The sequence below is a fragment of the Esox lucius genome, chromosome 16, assembly GCF_011004845.1.
Source record: "Esox lucius isolate fEsoLuc1 chromosome 16, fEsoLuc1.pri, whole genome shotgun sequence".
Lineage (NCBI taxonomy): Eukaryota > Metazoa > Chordata > Actinopteri > Esociformes > Esocidae > Esox > Esox lucius.
Genome location: NC_047584.1, coordinates 10,958,025 through 10,978,371, shown reverse-complemented (window position 1 = coordinate 10,978,371; position 20,347 = coordinate 10,958,025). Strand labels below are relative to the sequence as shown.

General features: G+C 41.3%; 1 protein-coding gene across 12 annotated transcripts; it reads left to right on the top strand.

Annotated features, from left to right (window-relative positions):
- Positions 1-685: 685 nt before the first annotated feature.
- On the top strand, positions 686-16,253 carry LOC114828665 (sterile alpha motif domain-containing protein 9-like). Of its 12 annotated transcripts, none has more exons than XM_029113535.2 (7): positions 686-913; positions 6,343-6,437; positions 8,576-8,649; positions 9,020-9,066; positions 9,979-10,023; positions 10,126-10,197; positions 10,395-16,253. In XM_029113535.2, the coding sequence occupies exons 6-7, from the start codon at positions 10,174-10,176 to the stop codon at positions 14,943-14,945; spliced, it is 4,575 nt and encodes a 1,524-aa protein (XP_028969368.2). In that variant the 5' UTR covers positions 686-913; positions 6,343-6,437; positions 8,576-8,649; positions 9,020-9,066; positions 9,979-10,023; positions 10,126-10,173; the 3' UTR covers positions 14,946-16,253. The 12 variants fall into 12 exon arrangements, with proteins under 12 accessions (XP_028969368.2, XP_028969360.2, XP_028969363.2 ...); XM_029113527.2 differs by having other exon boundaries at positions 6,343-6,496; XM_029113530.2 differs by having other exon boundaries at positions 6,343-6,496; positions 8,576-8,673.
- Positions 16,254-20,347: the final 4,094 nt, after the last annotated feature.

The window sequence follows — 20,347 nt, the reverse complement described above, 5'->3', positions numbered from 1 at the left end:
CATTCTTCAACCTGTATTTAATGTGTTTCACTCTACTACAGTTCAAACATGTATTGTTGAATATCACGTTGTAAGATAAATCTTTCAAAACATGACCACAAGTCAAAATTGTGCTGCTTATTGTAACGTTAGCTAGCTAGTATATGGTATTCTGCAAATTTAAAGAACCAGCCAAGTGGACAGGAAGGAAAGGGACTTTGGCAGGGCATTAAGTTGCAGGTTTAGAGTTGTCTTTTAGGAAGAGTAAAAATCTTGACACCTTGTGCATTTATCAATACATCTGCTGATAGGAACATTGTTGAAAGATATCTGATGGCCCTATCAATCAAGGATCACCCTGACTATATATAAAATGTACTTGTAGGACAATAGTTATAGGGGCCTATACAAGATGGAGTCTTAGTGACATACAAAACATGACTACATTCATTGTTCAGCAAGACGCTTGCCCTTCAATACACATTGACGTCATAGTATGTAATTTTTGGTACGCTAAAGTTAACTCACTCCACCTGGACAATTTTAAAGCCTTAAAGATCTCTCATATATGATAAACTCCACCCAATGTCTCCCGAGGGTGAAGTGCCCCTTTAAATGTGAATTGAAAAACACACAGACGATGTGGGAGGGCGAGGATGCTGAAAGGCTGAGAATCCTAGACCTTATAAGTTTCGTTTCAGCTAGATGCGCTGATATTTGTCAGGATACCGAGGAACGGGAAATACTTGCCTGGCATAAGGAGAGACCAGCCTCGCATACATTTCTATAAAAAAAAATCCAGACTACAGTAATACTCGTTTTAAGGATTTTCGAAAACCGTTAACGTTTTTATTAAACTATTCCATTAAATGTGTACACAGGTTTTTACAAATATTTAACACTAACGGTACTGTACTTCCCTTCCTGCCTCCGCGTAAGTAATTTTGTCTTCCGCATAATTTCGACATAATCTATTCCATACTTCATCACCTTGATCTTAATAGTCAACCGTCGTTTTTTAGCTATAGCCTAATCATTATTTGTACTGGTAAGTTTTAACCTATGTTAAATGTTTAATGTTTTGAAACAGAGTTTTACAAAATATCAAATGTCTAGGCCTACATTCAAACGTATATTCGTAAAGTGTTCTTGAATTGTTTCATTCCGTGGTAGAGTTTGACGTTCGATACTTGACAGATATTCAGACATTCAAACTCAATTGCTCGCAAACAATTGAAGCTACACACCCCGGGTTAGTCTCGTTATGAAAGAAAAACGTTGGACAACATTGCACAGATATCGTTTTCTCGATTCCGACTGTTTTTGAAATTGCAGGAGACATTTATGGCGACATTGCAGTCAGTCTGCACATACCCAAAGGACGTCTTAAGGGAGCGTCAACAAAGTGCGTGATCAACGTTTTCATATCTCAACAACTCTGACTACATTACCTATAAACCTCAAACCAATGTTAAACTGTTCATGAAGAAAGGGAAATAGACTGCTCTTTATAGTGCTTAACTGTGAAACCAAAAGCTGTGCAATGTCTGACCCTTCCCCATGAAGATGATTTGAAGCATCTAGATCAGACCTGGGCAAGATAAAGCCCCCGGGTTGGATTCGGCCCGGTGAGTCATTCTATCTGGCCCGCGATACATCCAAAACTTTTAAAATACAAAATAAAAAATAGCTGACGAGGTCAGCAGATAATGTTACTTTATTTACTGTTGCATATTTATTTATTTTCAAATTAAAAGTCATGTGGCACTCCCAGTAATAAGTCCAGCAGTATCATACTGTCTGTTTAAAATACATATAAGTTGAAACAAGGTATTTGCGTTGCTATGATACGTAGGGACCAGCACCACAATCCACGCACAGAAGTTATCATTTGTACGTACTATACGCAAATGATGGCTAGCGATCTCTGGAAATGAGCCTAAGAAAATTTGTTAACGAACGCAGGGTATTTAAAAAACTATTGACAGGAAAATATTTATTTGCAGATGTCGCAGGTAAAGCAACTTGCTTAATATGTTGAGCTAATGTCACAGTTTTTAAAGAGTACAATTTGCAGAGGCACTTCCAGAGCAAGCATGCAGCGGAATACAAAAACTGTCACCCGATGCTACAATTCAACAAGCCCAAGCGCAGATGCGGCCTCTCTGATGAACATCTTGCAGCAGTACCGCACACTGCTTCAACAGAACCGCACACTGCTTCAATAGAACCGCACACTGCTTCAACAGAACCGCACACTGCTTCAACAGAACCGCACACTGCTTCAACAGAACCGCACACTGCTTCAATAGAAACGCACACTGCTTAAACAGAAAAGACTCCTGACTTCACCTCACTTGTCAACGCCCATACGAGGCTGTCCTGTTCATATTGAGTGAGTAGCCCTAAAAGTTGATTTATTGGGTCTGGGCTGCTGGAATCGCTGTCGTTAAAAGGACGTAGTACTATGAAGTTAGATGAGGGAAATTAAACCAACATTTGCTTTGAGTGAAAATCTTCAGAAGTGATTTCATAGACTTATGTCTGCCCTAATAACTATTATACCTATATAACTGTTATACACTATACCTTATGTAATGTAGCTTACTCTATTGAGTTGAAAGTTAAGGAAAATATGTGTTGTAACATTTCTGTTGAGTAATAACCCTAAAAAGGGATTTTTTAGGCCTTTGCCTGCCATAATAACAGTTGTTAACAGAAAAAAAATAATTGTTAAAGTAAATTAGGTTCATTAAGGGGTTCAAAAACCCCTTAATGATGAAAACAATCTTGTGTTCTGTGACAAGCCCCAACCCCGGGCCTGGCTCCAGGGTGGGGCCCCGGCTGCGCCATGCCGGGCGCCCGGCATGGCGCAGCCGGGGCCCCACCCTGGAGCCGGGCCTTTCCCCATGGGGCCCGGCCGGGCCCAGCCCGAACGAGCGACATGGGGCCGCCCTCCCGTGGGCTCACCACCCACAGGAGGGACCATAAGGGGCCGGTGCAGAGAGGATCGGGCGGCAGTCGAAGGCGGAGGCCTCGACAACCCGATCCCTGGACATGGAAACTAGCTCTAGGGACGTGGAACGTCACCTCGCTGGCGAGGAAGGAGCCCGGGTGGTTGTGGAAGCAAAAACTCGGGCCTGGGAGGAGTTCGGTGAGGCCATGGAGAAGGACTATCGGCTGGCCTCGAAGAGATTCTGGCAAACCATCCGGCGCCTCAGGAGAGGGAAACAGTGCTCTACCAACGCTGTTTACAGTAGAGGTGGGCAGCTGTTGACCTCAACTAGGGATGTCGTCGGGCGGTGGAAGGAGTACTTCGAGGATCTCCTCAATCCCGCCGTCACGTCTTCCATTGAGGAAGCAGAGGATGAGGGCTCAGAGGTGGACTCGTCCATCACCCGGGCTGAAGTCACAGAGGTGTTTAAGAAACTCCTCGGTGGCAAGCACCGGGGGTGGATGAGATCCGCCCTGAGTACCTCAAGTCTCTGGATGTTGTGGGGCTGTCTTGGCTGACACGCCTGTGCAACATCGCGTGGCAGTCGGGGACAGTGCCTCTGGGATGGCAGACCGGGGTGGTGGTCCCTCTTTTTAAGAAGGAGGGTGTGTTCAAACTATAGGGGGATCACACTTCTCAGCCTCCCCGGGAAAGTCTATGCCAGGGTTCTGGAGAGGAGAATACGGCCGATAGTAGAACCTCGGATTCAGGAGGAACAGTGTGGTTTTCGTCCAGGCCGTGGAACACTGGACAAGCTCTATACTCTCTACAGGGTGATGGAGGGTTCATTGGAGTTTGCCCAACCAATCCACATGTGTTTTGTGGGTTTGGAGAAGGCATTCGACTGTGTCCCTCGCAGCATCCTGTGGAGAGTGCTTCGGGAATATGGGGTCCTGGGTCCTTTGCTAAGGGCTGTCAGGTCCCTGTACGACCGAAGCAGGAGCTTGGTCCGCATTGCAGGCAGTAAGTCAGACTTGTTCCCTGTGCGTGTTGGACTCCGGCAGGGCTGCCCTTTGTCACCGGTTCTGTTCGTAATTTTTATGGACAGAATTTCTAGGCGCAGCCAGGGGCCGGAGGGTGTCAGGTTTGGGGACCACACGATTTCGTCTCTGCTCTTTGCGGATGATGTTGTCGTGTTGGCCCCTTCAAGCCAGAACCTTCAGCACGCACTTGGACGGTTTGCAGCCGAGTGTGAAGCGGTGGGGATGAAAATCAGTACCTCCAAATCCGAGGCCATGGTCCTCAGTCGGAAAAGGGTGGCTTGCCCACTTCAGGTTGGTGGAGAGTGCCTGCCTCAAGTGGAGGAGTTTAAGTATCTAGGGGTCTTGTTCACGAGTGAGGGAAGGATGGAACGGGAGATTGACAGACGGATCGGTGCAGCTTCTGCAGTAATGCGTCCGATGTATCGGTCTGTCGTGGTGAAGAAAGAGCTGAGCCGCAAGGCGAAGCTCTCGATTTACCGGTCAATCTACATTCCTACTCTCACCTATGGTCATGAGCTTTGGGTCATGACCGAAAGGACAAGATCCCGGATACAGGCGGCCGAAATGAGCTTTCTCCGCAGGGTGGCTGGGCGATTCCTTGGAGATAGGGTGAGAAGCTTGGTCACCTGGGAGGAGCTCAGAGTAGAGCCGCTGCTCCTCCACATCGAGAGGGGTCAGCTGAGGTGGCTTGGGCATCTGTTTCGGATGCCTCCGGAACTCCTTCCTGGGAAGGTGTTCCGGTCCCGTCCCACCGGGAGGAGACCCCGGGGAAGACCTAGGACACACTAGAGGGACTATGTCTCCCGGCTGGCCTGGGAACACCTCGGTGTCCCCCCGGAAGAGCTGGAGGAAGTGTCTGGGGAGAGGGAAGTCTGGGCATCCCTGCTTAGACTGATGCCCCCGCGACCCGGCCCCGGATAAGCGGAAGATGATGGTATGGTATGGTATGGTGGTATGGTAAATTAGGTTCAATTATGAAAACGGTGTTGCATGGAAAATAAATATGCATAAATATAATATGCAAGTTAACAGAGTTAGCTATGTTGTGTGTTTTTTAGGCATGTAGTTTAAAGTAATCTGGCCCACGATGCTCTCTAGCATTTTCAGTGTGACACCCAGTGAAAAATATATTGGCCACCCTTGATCTAGAACATGTGATCAGGGAGCTATTTAATTTCCAAGCGATTTTTCAATATATTTATGTATTTTTTGAAAAATCTGGAAAAGTTTTTAGGAAAATCCAAATGCTGTGCAACATGCTGCTCTATGTATGTATGTAGGAAATATTTTTGCAGTAAAATGACATCTCTTTAACATGTTGACAAAGCTTTTGAAAATGTACATTTTTAAGGACTTCTCTAAAATTGTGTAGGTGCTTAACTGGGAAACCAAAGGCTGTGCAATGTGTGACCCTTCCGTCTGAAGTATACAACATTGATTTGAAGCATGTAAGTCATGTAATCAGACAGCTGTTGCAATTCTAAACTGTACATTACGTTTTCATGTCTTCATATAAAATATATTGATATATATATTATCCATATAAGTCTCAATCTATAAAGAGCAGCCCATTTCCCCTTCTTCCTGAACAGTTTAACATTGGTTTGAGGTTTATAGGTGATGCAGTCAAAGAGTTGTTGAGATTTGAAAATGTTGACGATGCAATTTGTTAACTTTCCCTTGCGACATTGTTGGTTATGTGCAGACTGACAATATTACCATAGAGGTCTCCTGCCATTTGAAAACTCTTGTCGGAATCGAGAAAACGAGACCTGTGCAGTGTTGTCCAACTTTTCCTTCATAACGAGACTAACCCGAGGCCTGTAGCTTAAATTGTTTGCGAGCTATTGAGCTTTGAATGTCTGAATATCTGTCAAATATCGAATGTCAAACTATCTTTACCACGGTTAAATAATTGACATCCAGCAGAAAATGGTAACTACACAACAATAGGCTATTTGTCCAGTGTGGATCATTGAATAATTAATTCAGCTTGTACAGCAATCCCCTAGGTTCAATCTTAAACAGACTTTTTATTAAGTATACGTTTGTTTATTAGCATTCATTACCTGTGAAATGGTGGTTCTCAAACTGTTTAAGCTAGAGAAACCAAAACAACTTTGTTTCAGAGTTAGGCTATCCCTACTTAAAATGCTTTAAGTGATACGTGATATTGACTATGACGAACACTTTTTGTCTGTTCAACATTTCTGCTTTTAAACTTTCTTGTCAGAAAAAGTGTTCCCCTACCATCCAGAATATATTTTGAAAGCTTTAAAGCAAGTCCCAGTAACTTAACTTGTAAAGATAAAACTTATGTATTTGTTTCTCTGATTCATTTCTTATTTTTTCTCTTCTTATTTGCATCACTTTCCGGTCACCCAGCAAATACGTTACACAACTACGACCAACTGTGACGTAATGGATTAGTAATGTAACGACACCACCGCCTCACAGTGTTGTGGCAACGTTATCCGAAGGTAAAAGAATGACCACATAATTGGTAATCTTCCTTACCTGCTCAGTACATTGCAGCAACGTAAGTACACAACATACAGACAATGTAACTACTTATGTCCCTGTTTGGTTACGATTTTACATAACTACAACTGTCAAATTTAACCTCCTATTTCTGTTGCTACAACCAGAGGCGTTGCTAAGATCTCAATAAATTCGGAAATAGCACACCCCAGCCACCCCGGGATAGAAAGAACTGGGTTGAAGAAAATTGGAATGTACATGCTAGTGGCCTACGCGTATACATTGTCATAGTGTGTGATCGGAATTATAGATGCATAGATCAGGGGCTATTTTTTTTTTGTCAATTTGAGATCCATGGCTATTCATAAAAGGCCCGGGGCTATAGTCCTAAACGCCCATGCCTAACGATGTCACTGGCTACAATTTACTTTGATTATGATGGCATTACTTGCCACCACATCAGAAACCACATATACCTTAGTTTAGCCCATATGAAGATCTTTAAAGAATTCCCCAATCCCAGCAATTCATCTCATCTTCATCCGCGTATCGGGTCGCGGGGGCAGCAGCTCCAGCAGGGGACCCCCAAACTTCCCTTTCCCGAGCCATATTTGCCAGCTCTAACTGGCCTGGGAACGCCTCGGGAACCCCCAATGTCGAAATATAATCTCTCCACCTAGTCCTACCTAGTCCATCTCTAATGGAGAAGCCAGCCACCCTTCTGAGAAAACCCATTTCAGCCGCTTGTACTCGGGATCTAGTTCTTTTGGTCATGACCCAGCCTTCATGACCATAGGTGAGGGTAGGAACGAAAATTGACCAGTATATCGAGAGCTCTCTTTTCGTCACAACGTTGCGGTAAAACGAATGTAATATTCTCCGGCTCCATTGTCCCCTCACTTGCGAACAAGACCCAGAGATACTTGAACTCCTTTACTCGGGGTAACGCCTTATTCCCTACCCGGAGTAGGCACTCCATCGGTTTCCTGCTGAGAACCATGGCCTCAGATTTAGAGGTGCTAATCCTCATCCCAACCGCTTTGCACTCGGCTGCGAACTGGTCCAGTGAGTGCTGAAGGTCACAGACCAATGATGCCATCAGGACCACATCATCCGCAAAAAAGAGGGATGAGATCCCCAGCCCACCAAACTGCAACCCCTCCCCACCCCGACTACGCCTCGATATTCTGTCCATAAAAGTTACAAACAGGATTGGTGACAAAGCGCAGCCCTGTAGTCTATAGTATAGTATACCTGGATTGCTGCTGCAGGTACACTGTAGCACAAGTTTTCTGTAAACGTACCTGGCTAACTAGCTACTACAGCTAGCTAACACTACAACGACATTAACAAACAGCTTAGTTGTTAAGCCGGCATAATTTCTGGAGCACCGTCATCATTTCTGGACAAGGATCTCAGGGAAGCTTATTTAACTTCTTTACAAAGCAGATAACTAAAATCACTGAAAATGGAACATTTAGAATGAATGACTGGGAATGACGTGTCTGTAGAAAGAGAACAAAGCCTAAACAATTGGGTTGTGTCTGTAGCAACCAAAACATGAGAGAGCTCAAATTCACACATAAAATATGTAAACATAAATGAAAACACATTCTGTCTAGTGGTAAACATAGCACAAAAATGTTTTGATTAGGGGGTTCTGAGTACAGCTGAGCAGAGGGGGGAGAAAGATAATGGACGGATGAACACGCCATGTTACTGTCGATCAAAACTAAAAGTGCCTGTCGAATCTCATTATCTGTGCTGAAACCACAACAGAGGGTGTCAGCAGTATCACCAGCACCCCTACTTCCCACTGCTGTGCTAGGAAAGGTTTGCTTAAGTTGTTGTTTTTGGCCACTGGGGTATAAGACGGATAAACAGCTCAGTACATTGCCTCTGAGTAACGAACTCCAAGAAGGGGGTGGAGTGTATATCTTACATATGTAAACATTTAGTCACCTCAGAAGTACTCAATTGTAAAGATATTTACTATGAATTGACACAAAGCACGATTTAACAAGACATTTGATAAAATGTAAAAGTTATATAATAAAATTATTAAAAAACTGAATCAGATTGAGGACAGTTTGATTTATACTCTTTTCAAATTTGTTTTGATTGTCCATGATCTCAGGTGCAGCAGTGGGTCCCAATGGCAGAAGTGAAGATGGCATGACCACTCAGACTCATTTCTGACAACGAGGAAGAGTAAAGCTTGTGTTATTGTATTTTGTCAGTTGGATAATATTTCTTGTTTGATATATTTTCATTACATTTTTGGGGGGATTTTTCACAATTCCTTACCATTAGAGAAGAAAAGAACACATTGAAGAGTTCCTATTGGCCTGTATTCTTATGTATAAATTATTTGTAAAATAGCCAGTTTGATAATATTTATTATTAGATCAGTTGATAGTTACACCATTTTTTGAATGATTGGAGAATGATAGAACTCAATTAGTGGATAAAATAATTGTTAATGATGGTTATTGCAATTGAAGACCTGAAATTTAATTGGAGTCAAACAGGTGGGACTTTCTACTTTATCCTTCCTGATTGTTTTTAATTTCCCACACAGTTATGATTTTAATTTCTGTACTGCTGACCAACTTGGAAGAGTGTAAGGTGGGTGATCAATTAAATACAATTTAAATTACATGCATATAAATAAACAAAACATCATATTATAAGAAATGTCATGTACTTTGCTAGGAGAAAATGTCTGTACTGATGAACTAACAGCTTTGGCCTAGTTATATCTGGGAAGGGGTTGACAAAATAAATGTATAATTTTTATACATAACACCTCACATTACTGTAAAACTAAAGTCTGTGTAGAGACCTCCTGAAATATGCTGGGCACCATTAAGAGAGTATGGAACATAGATAAACATAAAGTTTGATAAAAGTGTGATGTAAGATATGATGACTGGACAGAAATGAATTCAGCTGTAACTATACTAGTTGTACATATTAATATAATTGCAAAAATGGCTACGGCATAAAACAATACCTGGTTCAAAATATGGTTTTACTAATTACAAATTGGCATCTTTAAATAAATTACATTTCAGGATGTATTTGCAACGGTTGTTACCTAACTGGTTAGTAATGTCAGTTATATTGTCAGTTTGTCGGATTACGTTGTGGCAACGTCCTGAAGGCATAAGGCATTCATAAGCAAATTACATTGTAGCAACAAAAATAGGAGTTTCACTTTTAAGGTTGTGGTTATTTAAGTTCTTTACCTGATAGTTACATTACCTGAAAGTTGAAATCTAAGTTCCGTTGTGACAACATAATATTGTTTGTTGGGGAGTGGCTACGGGCTACAACTTTCCAAATATAGTCCTAATATCATAGCCTGTGTATGTTACTTCTTAGTTTAATCTTTTCCCTGAAACAATTAGATGTAGTTAAAATGTTTGTGAAATACTGTGTTTTTTATTAGGTATTAATCAGTTGGACAATTTGACCTTTGTTCTGCCATTCAAGTGAGAACAGTATATTCTTCCCTTCCTGATTTTATGTTTATAGCAACGCAGTCTTTATGTGGGTGTGGTGAGGACAGAAAACAAACTGGTAAATCAATATATTTCCCGTTATTGTTTTATTGTCATGCATATTCAATTGGTGAAAAATACATGTAATAGAATATTAACTGTTATGCCCATTTTTCCATAGGTTTGACTAAGAATTAACTTCAGTTACAAGTATCTAAAGAATTTCATCATGGCTGACCGAGGCCAAATGGAGGTATTAAACAAGTTAATCTGCAAATCTGTGACTGTCCACCTCATGTTAGGTTTGGTTTATTATACAGTTTACACATTGGTAAGGTTTTACTTCTGGTGGTGCCTTACATTAGTATTTTAGTAATTATCTCAGTGTTTAATGTCACATCTGCTACATTGTGAATAATACATTGTCTGAAATAACTTGTTTTATTTCAGAATGAAGGGGATGAAAATTCAACTTACCTGCCAACTGAGATCAGGGATTGGAGTAAACATCATGTGAAACACTGGGCTCTGAATATGGCTTGTGTAGAAGGTGAATGTGCAGACATCCTTCTTCAGCAGAACATTAATGGCCCCAGTCTTTTACTTTTAGAGAAATCCGATTTACTAGAGGTGGGTGTCACACTGGGGCCGGCAAAATTGATTATTCACAAGAGGGATGAACTTTTGAAACTTAAGAAAGAGCAGTTGATTAACCCAACATCAAATCAGTCTGGGAGACCCTGCAAGCCCTACCCTTTTCATCGACACCATGATGCCTGCAGATACAAGGTGAACAGCGTTCTTGATGTAACAGAATCAGGTGCATCTGATTATATCGAACCCTGTCATGAATATAAAGGATACATCAATACATCAGAAGCCACTGCAGAGAACAAAATGAAAAAGTTTACTGACGAGGTTATTAGATTTGCTGCAGCCTGCATGAATAGCCGTACAAATGGCACCATACATTTTGGAGTGGGTGACAAGCCAGAATTTATCCATGGTCAAGTTTTGGGAGTGAGTGTCCAAGACAAAGAGGCATACGTCACTGCACTGCCACAAGCCATTGAGGGTCATTTTGAGCACAAACATATCCCGGCGGCCAAGATGTGCATCAAGCCACCTCGGTTTGTTGAGGTTCTCAATCCTGACATGACATCAACAGAGAAGTTTGTGATAGAGGTGGACATCGTGCCAGAGTCTGAAATCTGTAAAGAGAACATCTATCACATTTTCAGTTTAGATACCAGGAAATCAAAGAAGAAAGTCAAAAGCAAAGAAACAGAAAAAGAAGAAATGAAAAGGCTCTTCATTCGTGACCACAGTAGCAGCAGGGATCTACTTGCACCCACTACTTTTGCCAAGCCGTTAGAAGAATACAATCGATTTCTTGACAGTGTGTCTCAGTTGTCACTGTTAAGAAAACAAGCAGAGGAAAAGCACCTTCGTGTAGTTAAAAGTAGTGTCCAGGGATCCAGACTAAGCGAAATGATAACGGGCGGATCCCAATCCTTAGATAAGTCCAACTATGAGAGGTATGTGATAGTGACCAACAAATCACATTTAGTTCAGTTGGAATCCCTGGAATTTCTTCTTGAACTCAACCCAACTGCTGTCTTGGACTTTGACCCAGAGACGACAAAAAGTGGATTGAAAAAGCATTTTGAAGATAAGAGTACCATAAATGTCCACTTGCCAGTAAAATATAAAATCACAGAGGCTGTTGAGGATATAGCTTGTAAGCTAAAACTGACTCGAAACATCAGCTGGATCCTCTGCAATGGGGGTATTGAAAGAGAGATGCCCTCTGAGGTAGATGACTGGTTGATAGAGAAGGGAGCGTCTGTACGAGATGTTATTTCATTCCTGTGTCGGAAAGATGTGCTTCCACACACAAGATTCTTGGTTGTTTTCTTATTGCTCTCTACTGTAAGTGAGAAAATGGACCCTCTGCTTGAGACTTTCAGCATATTCTGGCAGGAGCTCAGAGGAACAGAGCAAATCCTTTGCATTTGTGAAAATGAAGATGCATTCACCTGTTGGAAGGACTTGATTGAAACCCGCTATGGATTAGACATTAAGAAAAGGTCGATCTATGAGCTTAGCTTTGCTGAGGTTAATGGCACCATCCTCAGCCTGTTGTCAGACAACCGTAAATCCAGCCGCTTCTTACCCTGTGGCGGAGGCAGCAAAGTGATGCTCAAAAAGAAAGTGGAGACCAGCCTGGACACCCTGAATGTTCTGTGTGTGAACCAGTGTGAGGGAGGTAATGAAGACAAATCCCTCATAGAGGAGACGTTCTACAAAGGAGGAAAAGTCTCGTGGTGGAACTTTTATTTTTCTGAACAGCCAGGATCCATGCCATTCATCAAACGGGACAAGTTTGACTTCATCGTGGACACCATCCTACCTCTGTTGAATTCTTTGAGAAAGGCTTGTGTGTCCTTCAACCTTTTCCATCTTACAGGATGTGGTGGAACGACACTTGGCATGCATGTACTATGGACGCTGAAAGACAAGTACCGTTGTGCTGTTCTAAAGGACAGAACTGCAGATCATGCAGTTGTTGCAGAGCAAGTGGTTAATTTACTTATGTATGAAACAACTGAGCAGTCGTCCCGGATTCCTGTGTTGCTGATGCTAGATGACTTTGAGGAGATGGAGGATACATATGATTTGCAAATGCTCATTGAGAAAGAATGTGTCAAGAGGAAAATTGGATCGAAGTCGCCACAGGTCATTCTACTAAACTGCATGATGACTGAATTTTGGGAAAAGGCTGAATCAACTGAAGATGCCGTGTTCATTGGAAATAACCTCTCTGAAATGGAGCAGAGGCAGTTTGAGAAAAAACTGGAGGAGATTGAGAAGACCTACAAAAATGCAGACACATTCTATGCTTTCATGATCATGAAGAAAAACTTTGCCCCTGAATATATACAGGGTGTGGCTCGCAACACCCTTAAGAGCTTCAGTATACGTCACAAACAGGCACAGCTCATTGCTGTTTTGGCCCTGTTAAATGTCTACTGCAAAGGTGCAACCCTCTCCGTCTCTCTCTGTGAGGAGTTCCTTGACCTCCAGGCAAAGCCACATTGTGGATCCTCTGATGTTAAGGCTGGATTTGGGAAATTTTCCACGTTAGTGACGTGTTGCACAGAGGAGGGCACCGTTGTATTCGAGGCTGTCAGAATGATTCACTCAAGCATGGCTGAGCATTGCTTGCGGGAGCTTACAAGCACATACAGTGTAACCAAAGCTGAGATTACTGATTTACTGCTAACCACAGAGAAGTTTTACGAGTGCATACAAGGCAGGGACAAACTCAAAAAAGATGTTCACACCATGTTAGTCAAAAGACAACACTTGGTCAAGGGTGAAGATTCCCAGTTCTCACCACTCATCCAGGATATTTCAAAGGAAACACCAGGTGTTGAAGAAAATGTGTTATTCAACGCAGCCAAGCGGTTTGAAAAAGATGCTATTATCTTTCAGCTTCTTGCCAGATACCAATATCTGAAAAAAAGGGATTTCAGAGAGGCAAAGGATTGGGCAAAAAATGCCAAAGAGCTTTCGAAGGATAACTCCTACATTTATGACACATCTGCACAAGTGATCAAGCATGAGCTAAAGAGTGAAATACAAAGTGACAAAGAAGATCTCATAAAACCTGAGAAATTGAAAGACTATCTTAGAATGGCCCAGTCAGCAACAGAGTCTTTCAGGGAAACACAGGTCATTGCAAAAAAGGAGGCTACTCTGAGGATACAAAACAAGAGAGACAACTCTCCTTACAATACTGCAGGGTGCCTTGGTGAAATTCAGGTTGCAGTCATCATCATTGAAATACTGGAGAAGATTCCAGTGTTTTCTTCAGGCAATGTCCGTCATGACATTTTGAGTGAAGTTCTCTCTGGCAGAACTACAATACAAAAGGTTAAAATGAATGATTCTAAAGTCAGCAAACATGCCTCGTATTACCACATTCTCCAGGAGTTTGACGAGCTTCTGCATAGTCTCAGATATAACATGAAGAAGCACTTTGATTTTCTTGACAACTTTCATGTCAACTTAAGTCACAGGTTCACCCTGAAAGACAGCCGAGAAGAAAGAACTCAACAGGAACTCTTCCGATGCTTTCAGCGTTACAGTGAACTATTCTGCAAAATGGACTCCACAGAATTGATGAAAAACAAGAACCTTAGCATCAAGCTCCAAATTCACAAAGGAAGACAATTTTTGGAAATGAAAAAAGCTGATACTCACTCTGGGATTCTAAACTGCCTCTCCAATGGTACCCCAGCTGACATAATGGTGGAGGTAGTACGAAAGTATGCCTTCATTCTAAGTCACACTCCTGAATCTGACAGAAGTGTTAGAGATAAGGTCAACTTAATCTATGCCAATGTTGTGCTAAGCTGTGTCAAACCTGAATCTCAACACCTTCGCCCTTACAAACTCCTCATTGATCTTCTTTGCAAAGTTCTTCAAGGGCAGATACCATATGGGGAGTCCTTGGCATTGTATTTCATTGCCGTTGCAATGATGTGGCCAACAGAGATTGTTATGTCGCAGCCTGTAGAGTCTCAGAAGGTGGCAATCTATGTGTCACAGATGAGGACATCATTCTGGAATGAGATGAAATCTGTGTTTAATGGCAAGTCACCTGTTGTTCATTTCTTCCTGGGAAAGAAGCAGGGCTATGCGCATCTGGTCCACCTTAGGGAAATTGAAAGGTGTGTAAGCTCAAAGGAAAACTTTGCTTCACTATGGCAAAATGGCAAAATATGGAAGCACGAGCGAGTCAAGGAGCTCCTTTGCCGTGTGACAGGAGAGGTACAAAGGAAATACATTTTAGTGGATACCAGGAATGTTGGCTCAAAGATCGAACTCATTCCAATGAACAAAAGCCAGCTTTGTGGGAAATTGGAGGGAGCCAAAGTTTCATTTGTCATTGGTTTCTCAATGAAGGGGCCACTAGCTTTTGACATATATTGATCATAAGATAGGCCTATTTGATGCAAAAAAAATGAATCCTGGAAGATCTATAAAGTATTTCTTTTTCTTAACTTTTTAAATAAGGTTTTATGGCTCAGATTGATTTAATAGCACTATTGTGAATTTTACATTAAAAGCTAAAAATGGAGCCAACATGTGCATCATTTAACTTGAAAGTGCTCTCCATGAATGTGGTGACCTTGCATTTAAAATCTTTTATACAAGCATGACCACATCGAATACCAGCAATTAACAGAAATCCTTAAAGTTGGCTCACTATTCAAACCTTTAAGCATGATCTAACCTGTGTTTTTGTCACATTTATTGCAATAGCATACATAAAATCCCAGAATATACCATCACATTAAGTAAAATAATGTTCAAGTTTAAAAACTAGTAAGGAAATATTCCATTTGATTCCATTTGGTTTTACTATGTTGTATTACTTCATGCATTCCACCTATAATTTACTGTATGTACTGTTATATTGTCATATTTGGTTTTAATGTATAATGTATACATTTTGGATTTTATGTTTTTACTCTTATATTGTTTTAGTTTGCACTATTTCTTAATGAATTCCACTTTTCATTTACTGTTTTTTACTGTTCTATTGTTTTATTTGGTTTTACCATGTACTTTTACTTATTTCATGCATTCAGCTTTCCAGTTAATATTTGGACTATTATATGGTTTTATTTGGTTTTTACCTTGTCCTGTTACTTCATGAATTCCACTTTTCATTTACTGTTTGTACTGTTATGTTGTTCTTTTTGGTTTTACCTTTTACCCTTACTTACATCATGCATTCCATTTCTAGTTTACTGTTTAATTTGGTTTTATCATGTACTTTTACTAGTAGATGCATTCAAAAGTTGATTTGATATTTTAGGGTTTGTTTTTAAAATTATATTGCTATAATGTCTTAAAATGTATTTGGGCACTCCAGCTTTTAACTTAAAAATGTGTTCTTTATTATGTCTCTAAATGCACTGATGTATGTGACAAAAAGTTTGTTTAAATAACCCCTAAACACTATTCTAACCATGGACTAAATACTGTAATCATGTTTCCTAAAAAATAAAATGTTCTGAAGTAAATGCCCCTATTTAATATGTCGATATTAGGTGTAAGTTCATGCATGCAAGAACTATAATTATACTGTGTATTGATGAAATTACTTTGCTACAAGTCATGATAAATTCCACAGACGGAACAACCAGCCATTAGTTTAACCCAGAGGTAACTCCCATATTTTTCATTCTGTACTTGCCAAAATCTTTTGTGAATTTGACACAAAATTATACACACTAGATACTGACTGGTTTTCGGACCCCCCCGGACCCCCCCAGTACAGTAAAACTGCAAATTTTAGAGTGGCCTTTTAATGTGGCCAGCCTAAGGCAAACCTGTGCAATAATCATGCTGTCTAATAAGCATCTTGAAATGCCACACCTGTGAGGTGGATGGATTATCTCAGCAAAGGAGATGTGCTCACTAACACAGATTTAGACAGATTTGTGAACAATATTTGAGAGAAATAGGCCTTTTGTTTACATAGAAAAAGTATTGAGTTCAGCTCATGATAAATGAGGGCAAAAAGTGTTGCATTTATCATTTTTTACAGTGTAGTTTGCTAAAGTGTCATTAATTGCATGGAGTGTAAACAAAAGTTTTTGATGTGCTAATCAATCACTAACGTTATCTATCGTAGCTAAATTACCATACCATACCATACCATCTTCTTCCGCTTATCCGGGGCCGGGTCGCGGGGGCAGCAGTCTAAGCAGGGATGCCCAGACTTCCCTCTCCCCAGACACTTCCTCTAGCTCTTCCGGGGGGACACCGAGGCGTCTTCCCCGGGGTCTCCTCCCGGTGGGACGGGACCGGAACACCTTCCCAGGAAGGCGTTCCGGAGGCATCCGAAAAAGATGCCCAAGCCACCTCAGCTGACCCCTCTCGATGTGGAGGAGCAGCAGCTCTACTCTGAGCTCCTCCCGGGTGACCGAGCTTCTCACCCTATCTCTAAGGGATCGCCCGGCCACCCTGCGGAGAAAGCTCATTTCGGCCGCCTGTATCCGGGATCTTCTCCTTTCGGTCATGACCCAATTAGCTAAATTACTTGGAAAGCTAATTAGCCACACATTCACCCAGTGACCAACAATGGTGTTCATGTGCGTATTCAAATAACGTTAATGTCTTACGTTGATGATGTTGTTAGATACGTCAGAAAGCCCACGTGAAGTCTGAGTAAAGTGTCAATCATACATGTTGCGCTTCATGTGTAATTTATGCACATAACGACAGTAGTCGTTTTCATTGACTGTATATTCTTATAGCATACTGTATAGCTGTATTTGCTTATGATAAATAGCATTATTAGAGTTTGTTTGATTAAAGTGCAAGCAGTTTTATTTGTCAGCTTTCATTCACAGTGAGTGTCATCATGAGCAAGAGGAAGGATGGCAGTGACATTCATCAGATTTTTGGACAGCCTCAGAAAATAAAAGTAAGCTGAAAGCAGTGAGAAAATCAGTACCAGTCAGATGATAGAAGTATACAGTAGCACAAGAGATTTATTTATTGATATAATAATCATTGCCATTCAGATCAGAAATGGATAGTAATCCATTCCTGAACATCATGGCAAGAAACACCACTTGTTTACTGATAGTATTTATTTCATGTTCACACTGGTGTGTTCAGAGTAAAGAGAGGGAGAGAGAGTGAGAGAGCACGAGGATGCCAACAGGGCAGGGCGAGCGGGTGACATGGTGAGTGAAAAAAGGAGCAAATATTGAAGATCCACCTGCATGTGGACTCGGGCACTCCCAGTTGGGACAGCTTGACTTGGAGCAAAGTGGATGGATAATCCAGCATGACAATGACCCAAAACACATGGCCACTGCAACAAAGGAAGAAGCACACTAAGGTCCTGGAGTGGCCTAGCCAATCTCCAGACCTAAATCCCATAGAAAATCTGTGGAGGGAGCTGAAGGTTCCAGTTGCTAAACATCAGCCTCGAAACCTTAATGACTTGGAGAAGATCTGCAAAGAGGAGTGGGACAAAATCCCTCCTGAGATGTGTGCAAACCTGGTGGCCAACTACAAGAAACGTCTGACCTCTGTGATTGACAACAAGGGTTTTGACACCAAGTACTAAGTCATGTTTTGCAGAGGGGTCGAATACTTATTTCACTCATTTAAATGCAAATCAATTTATAACATTTTTGAATTTATTTCTGGATTTTTGTTGTTGTTATTCTGTCTCTCACTGTTCAAATAAACCTACCATTAAAATGATTGACTGATCATTTCTTTGTCAGTGGGCAAATGTACAAAATAAGCAGGGGATCAAATAATTTGTAGGTTCCAGGGGAGTCCAGATGCTGAAGGATGAAGTGAAGAGCCATGTCGACCGCATCGTCCACAGCTCTGTCAGTCCTAAATGAAACCGAGTCAAATTTCACCAACTGATCGAATGTGTTTGTGAACTATTGACAATATGTTCACTCATCATAAATACAGTAAAGTATTTGGACAGTGAAACAAGTTCTGTTGTTTTGGCTCTGTACTCTGGCACTTTGAATTTGAAATGAGACAATGATAATGGGGATACAAGTACAGACTGACAGCTTTAATTTGAGGGTATTTTCATCCATATGGGATTAACCATTTAGAAACACTGTAACAGCACCTTTTGTACATAGTCCTCCCCATTTGATGCAGATCAGAATAAACCTGTCACTGACATAGAAAAAACATTAGACTAAACTCAACTGGTACATTAATTAGAAGAAAGCTCACCATAAAGAATAACAAAAAAAGAAAAGATCAGGAACACACCCGGCCAGAGTGTCGAACCGGTTCCCCTGAAGGGCCAAGTGTCAGCAGGTTGTTGCTCTTACCTTGTGTTTGATGCACTAATGAGGTCACTAATTAGTTTGGATCTACCTTCACCTGGTTGTTAAGATATCAACTGGGCACCAATTTGAAGGAATAAACAAAAACCAGCATACACTAGGCCCTATGCGGAATCGGCAGATATATCAGAAGCAACACTGATTATGAAAATTATTAAGGGAACACTTCAGGTCTCAGGTCGTTCATCAGGTCTCGATGAACGAAATATATTAATGATCAAATTCTTCTCTGTACATTATGTAATTCGTAGAGAACAAAATTACATAACAATGGTCAATGGAAACCAAAATCATCAACTGATTGAGGACTGGATTCAAACTCACACCGAATGTAAACAATTGAAATCACAGACTGTTCCAACTTCATCAACTCTCTTGGCAAATATGACTCAGTAGTGTGTATGGCCCCCATGTGCCTGTATGCACTCCTGACAATGCCTGGGCATGCTCCTGATGAGATGATCAGGGCATCAGTGAGCTCCTGGACAGTCTATGGCTCTATTTGGCGGAGTCGGATGCACCAATACATAACATCCCAGACAGAAGCGGAAATAGCACGGGGGGTGATGGGGCATAGGCAGCAGGGCCCCCCGCATCTAGGGGCCCTGCAAGGGATCCACGTTCTCCACATAAAAGTATTCTGGTGGGACGGGACAAGGGTCTTCAAATTCATTATACAGTTTGATAAAATTAGATTAAAATACTTTTGGTAATGTACCAAAATAGAAAAAAAAAGTCGGGAGCTGGCTCGCATATCTGAAGAGCCGACTCTGTTTAAAAAAATATAACCTATAAAAATTAAATGATTATGTAATAATGAAATACAGAATAATTTTTATTTATTTAATATAATTGACTAATTAAAAGAACAACAAAAAAAATATTATATAGACCTAAAGGCGCACACATTCGTTTCCACTGTCTGATCAGCCTCCACTGTCGGTTCCTGTCAATCATACACGCAGTGTCAACCAATTATACTGCATGAGGGAGGGCCGAGCCAACTCTCACACACACACACACACAGTCAGACGAGTAGTCGAAACTAGCAGGAGAGGAAAAACAGCTGTGAAAACAAAAGCAGGAAAATGAGTCGGAAGCACAGCAGCATTTGGAATAATTTGAATGATGTAGACAATACTAAAAGCACAGTGTAGAATTTGGCAAAACGAATTCTCATATAAAAGCCGGTTCTACGAAAAAACCTACACCGGCATATGCGAACTGTGCACCCAACTGTGAAACTAGCGGAGCTTTGAGAAACTAGCGGTCCCGTTTTTCGATCGTAGAGGACAGAGGTTTTAGAAATTATAGCAGTAGTCTAAATCCAATGTACGCAATTCCAAGCAGGAAAGTAATTTCCTGCAGCCTTACCTCTGACTGCAGGACATCAAGGATAACCACTAATTGTCAGTTACATGTCACTTCATTGAAGATTTTTCAATGTCTAGCTATCTTCTAGACTGCTTTGAGTTAGGC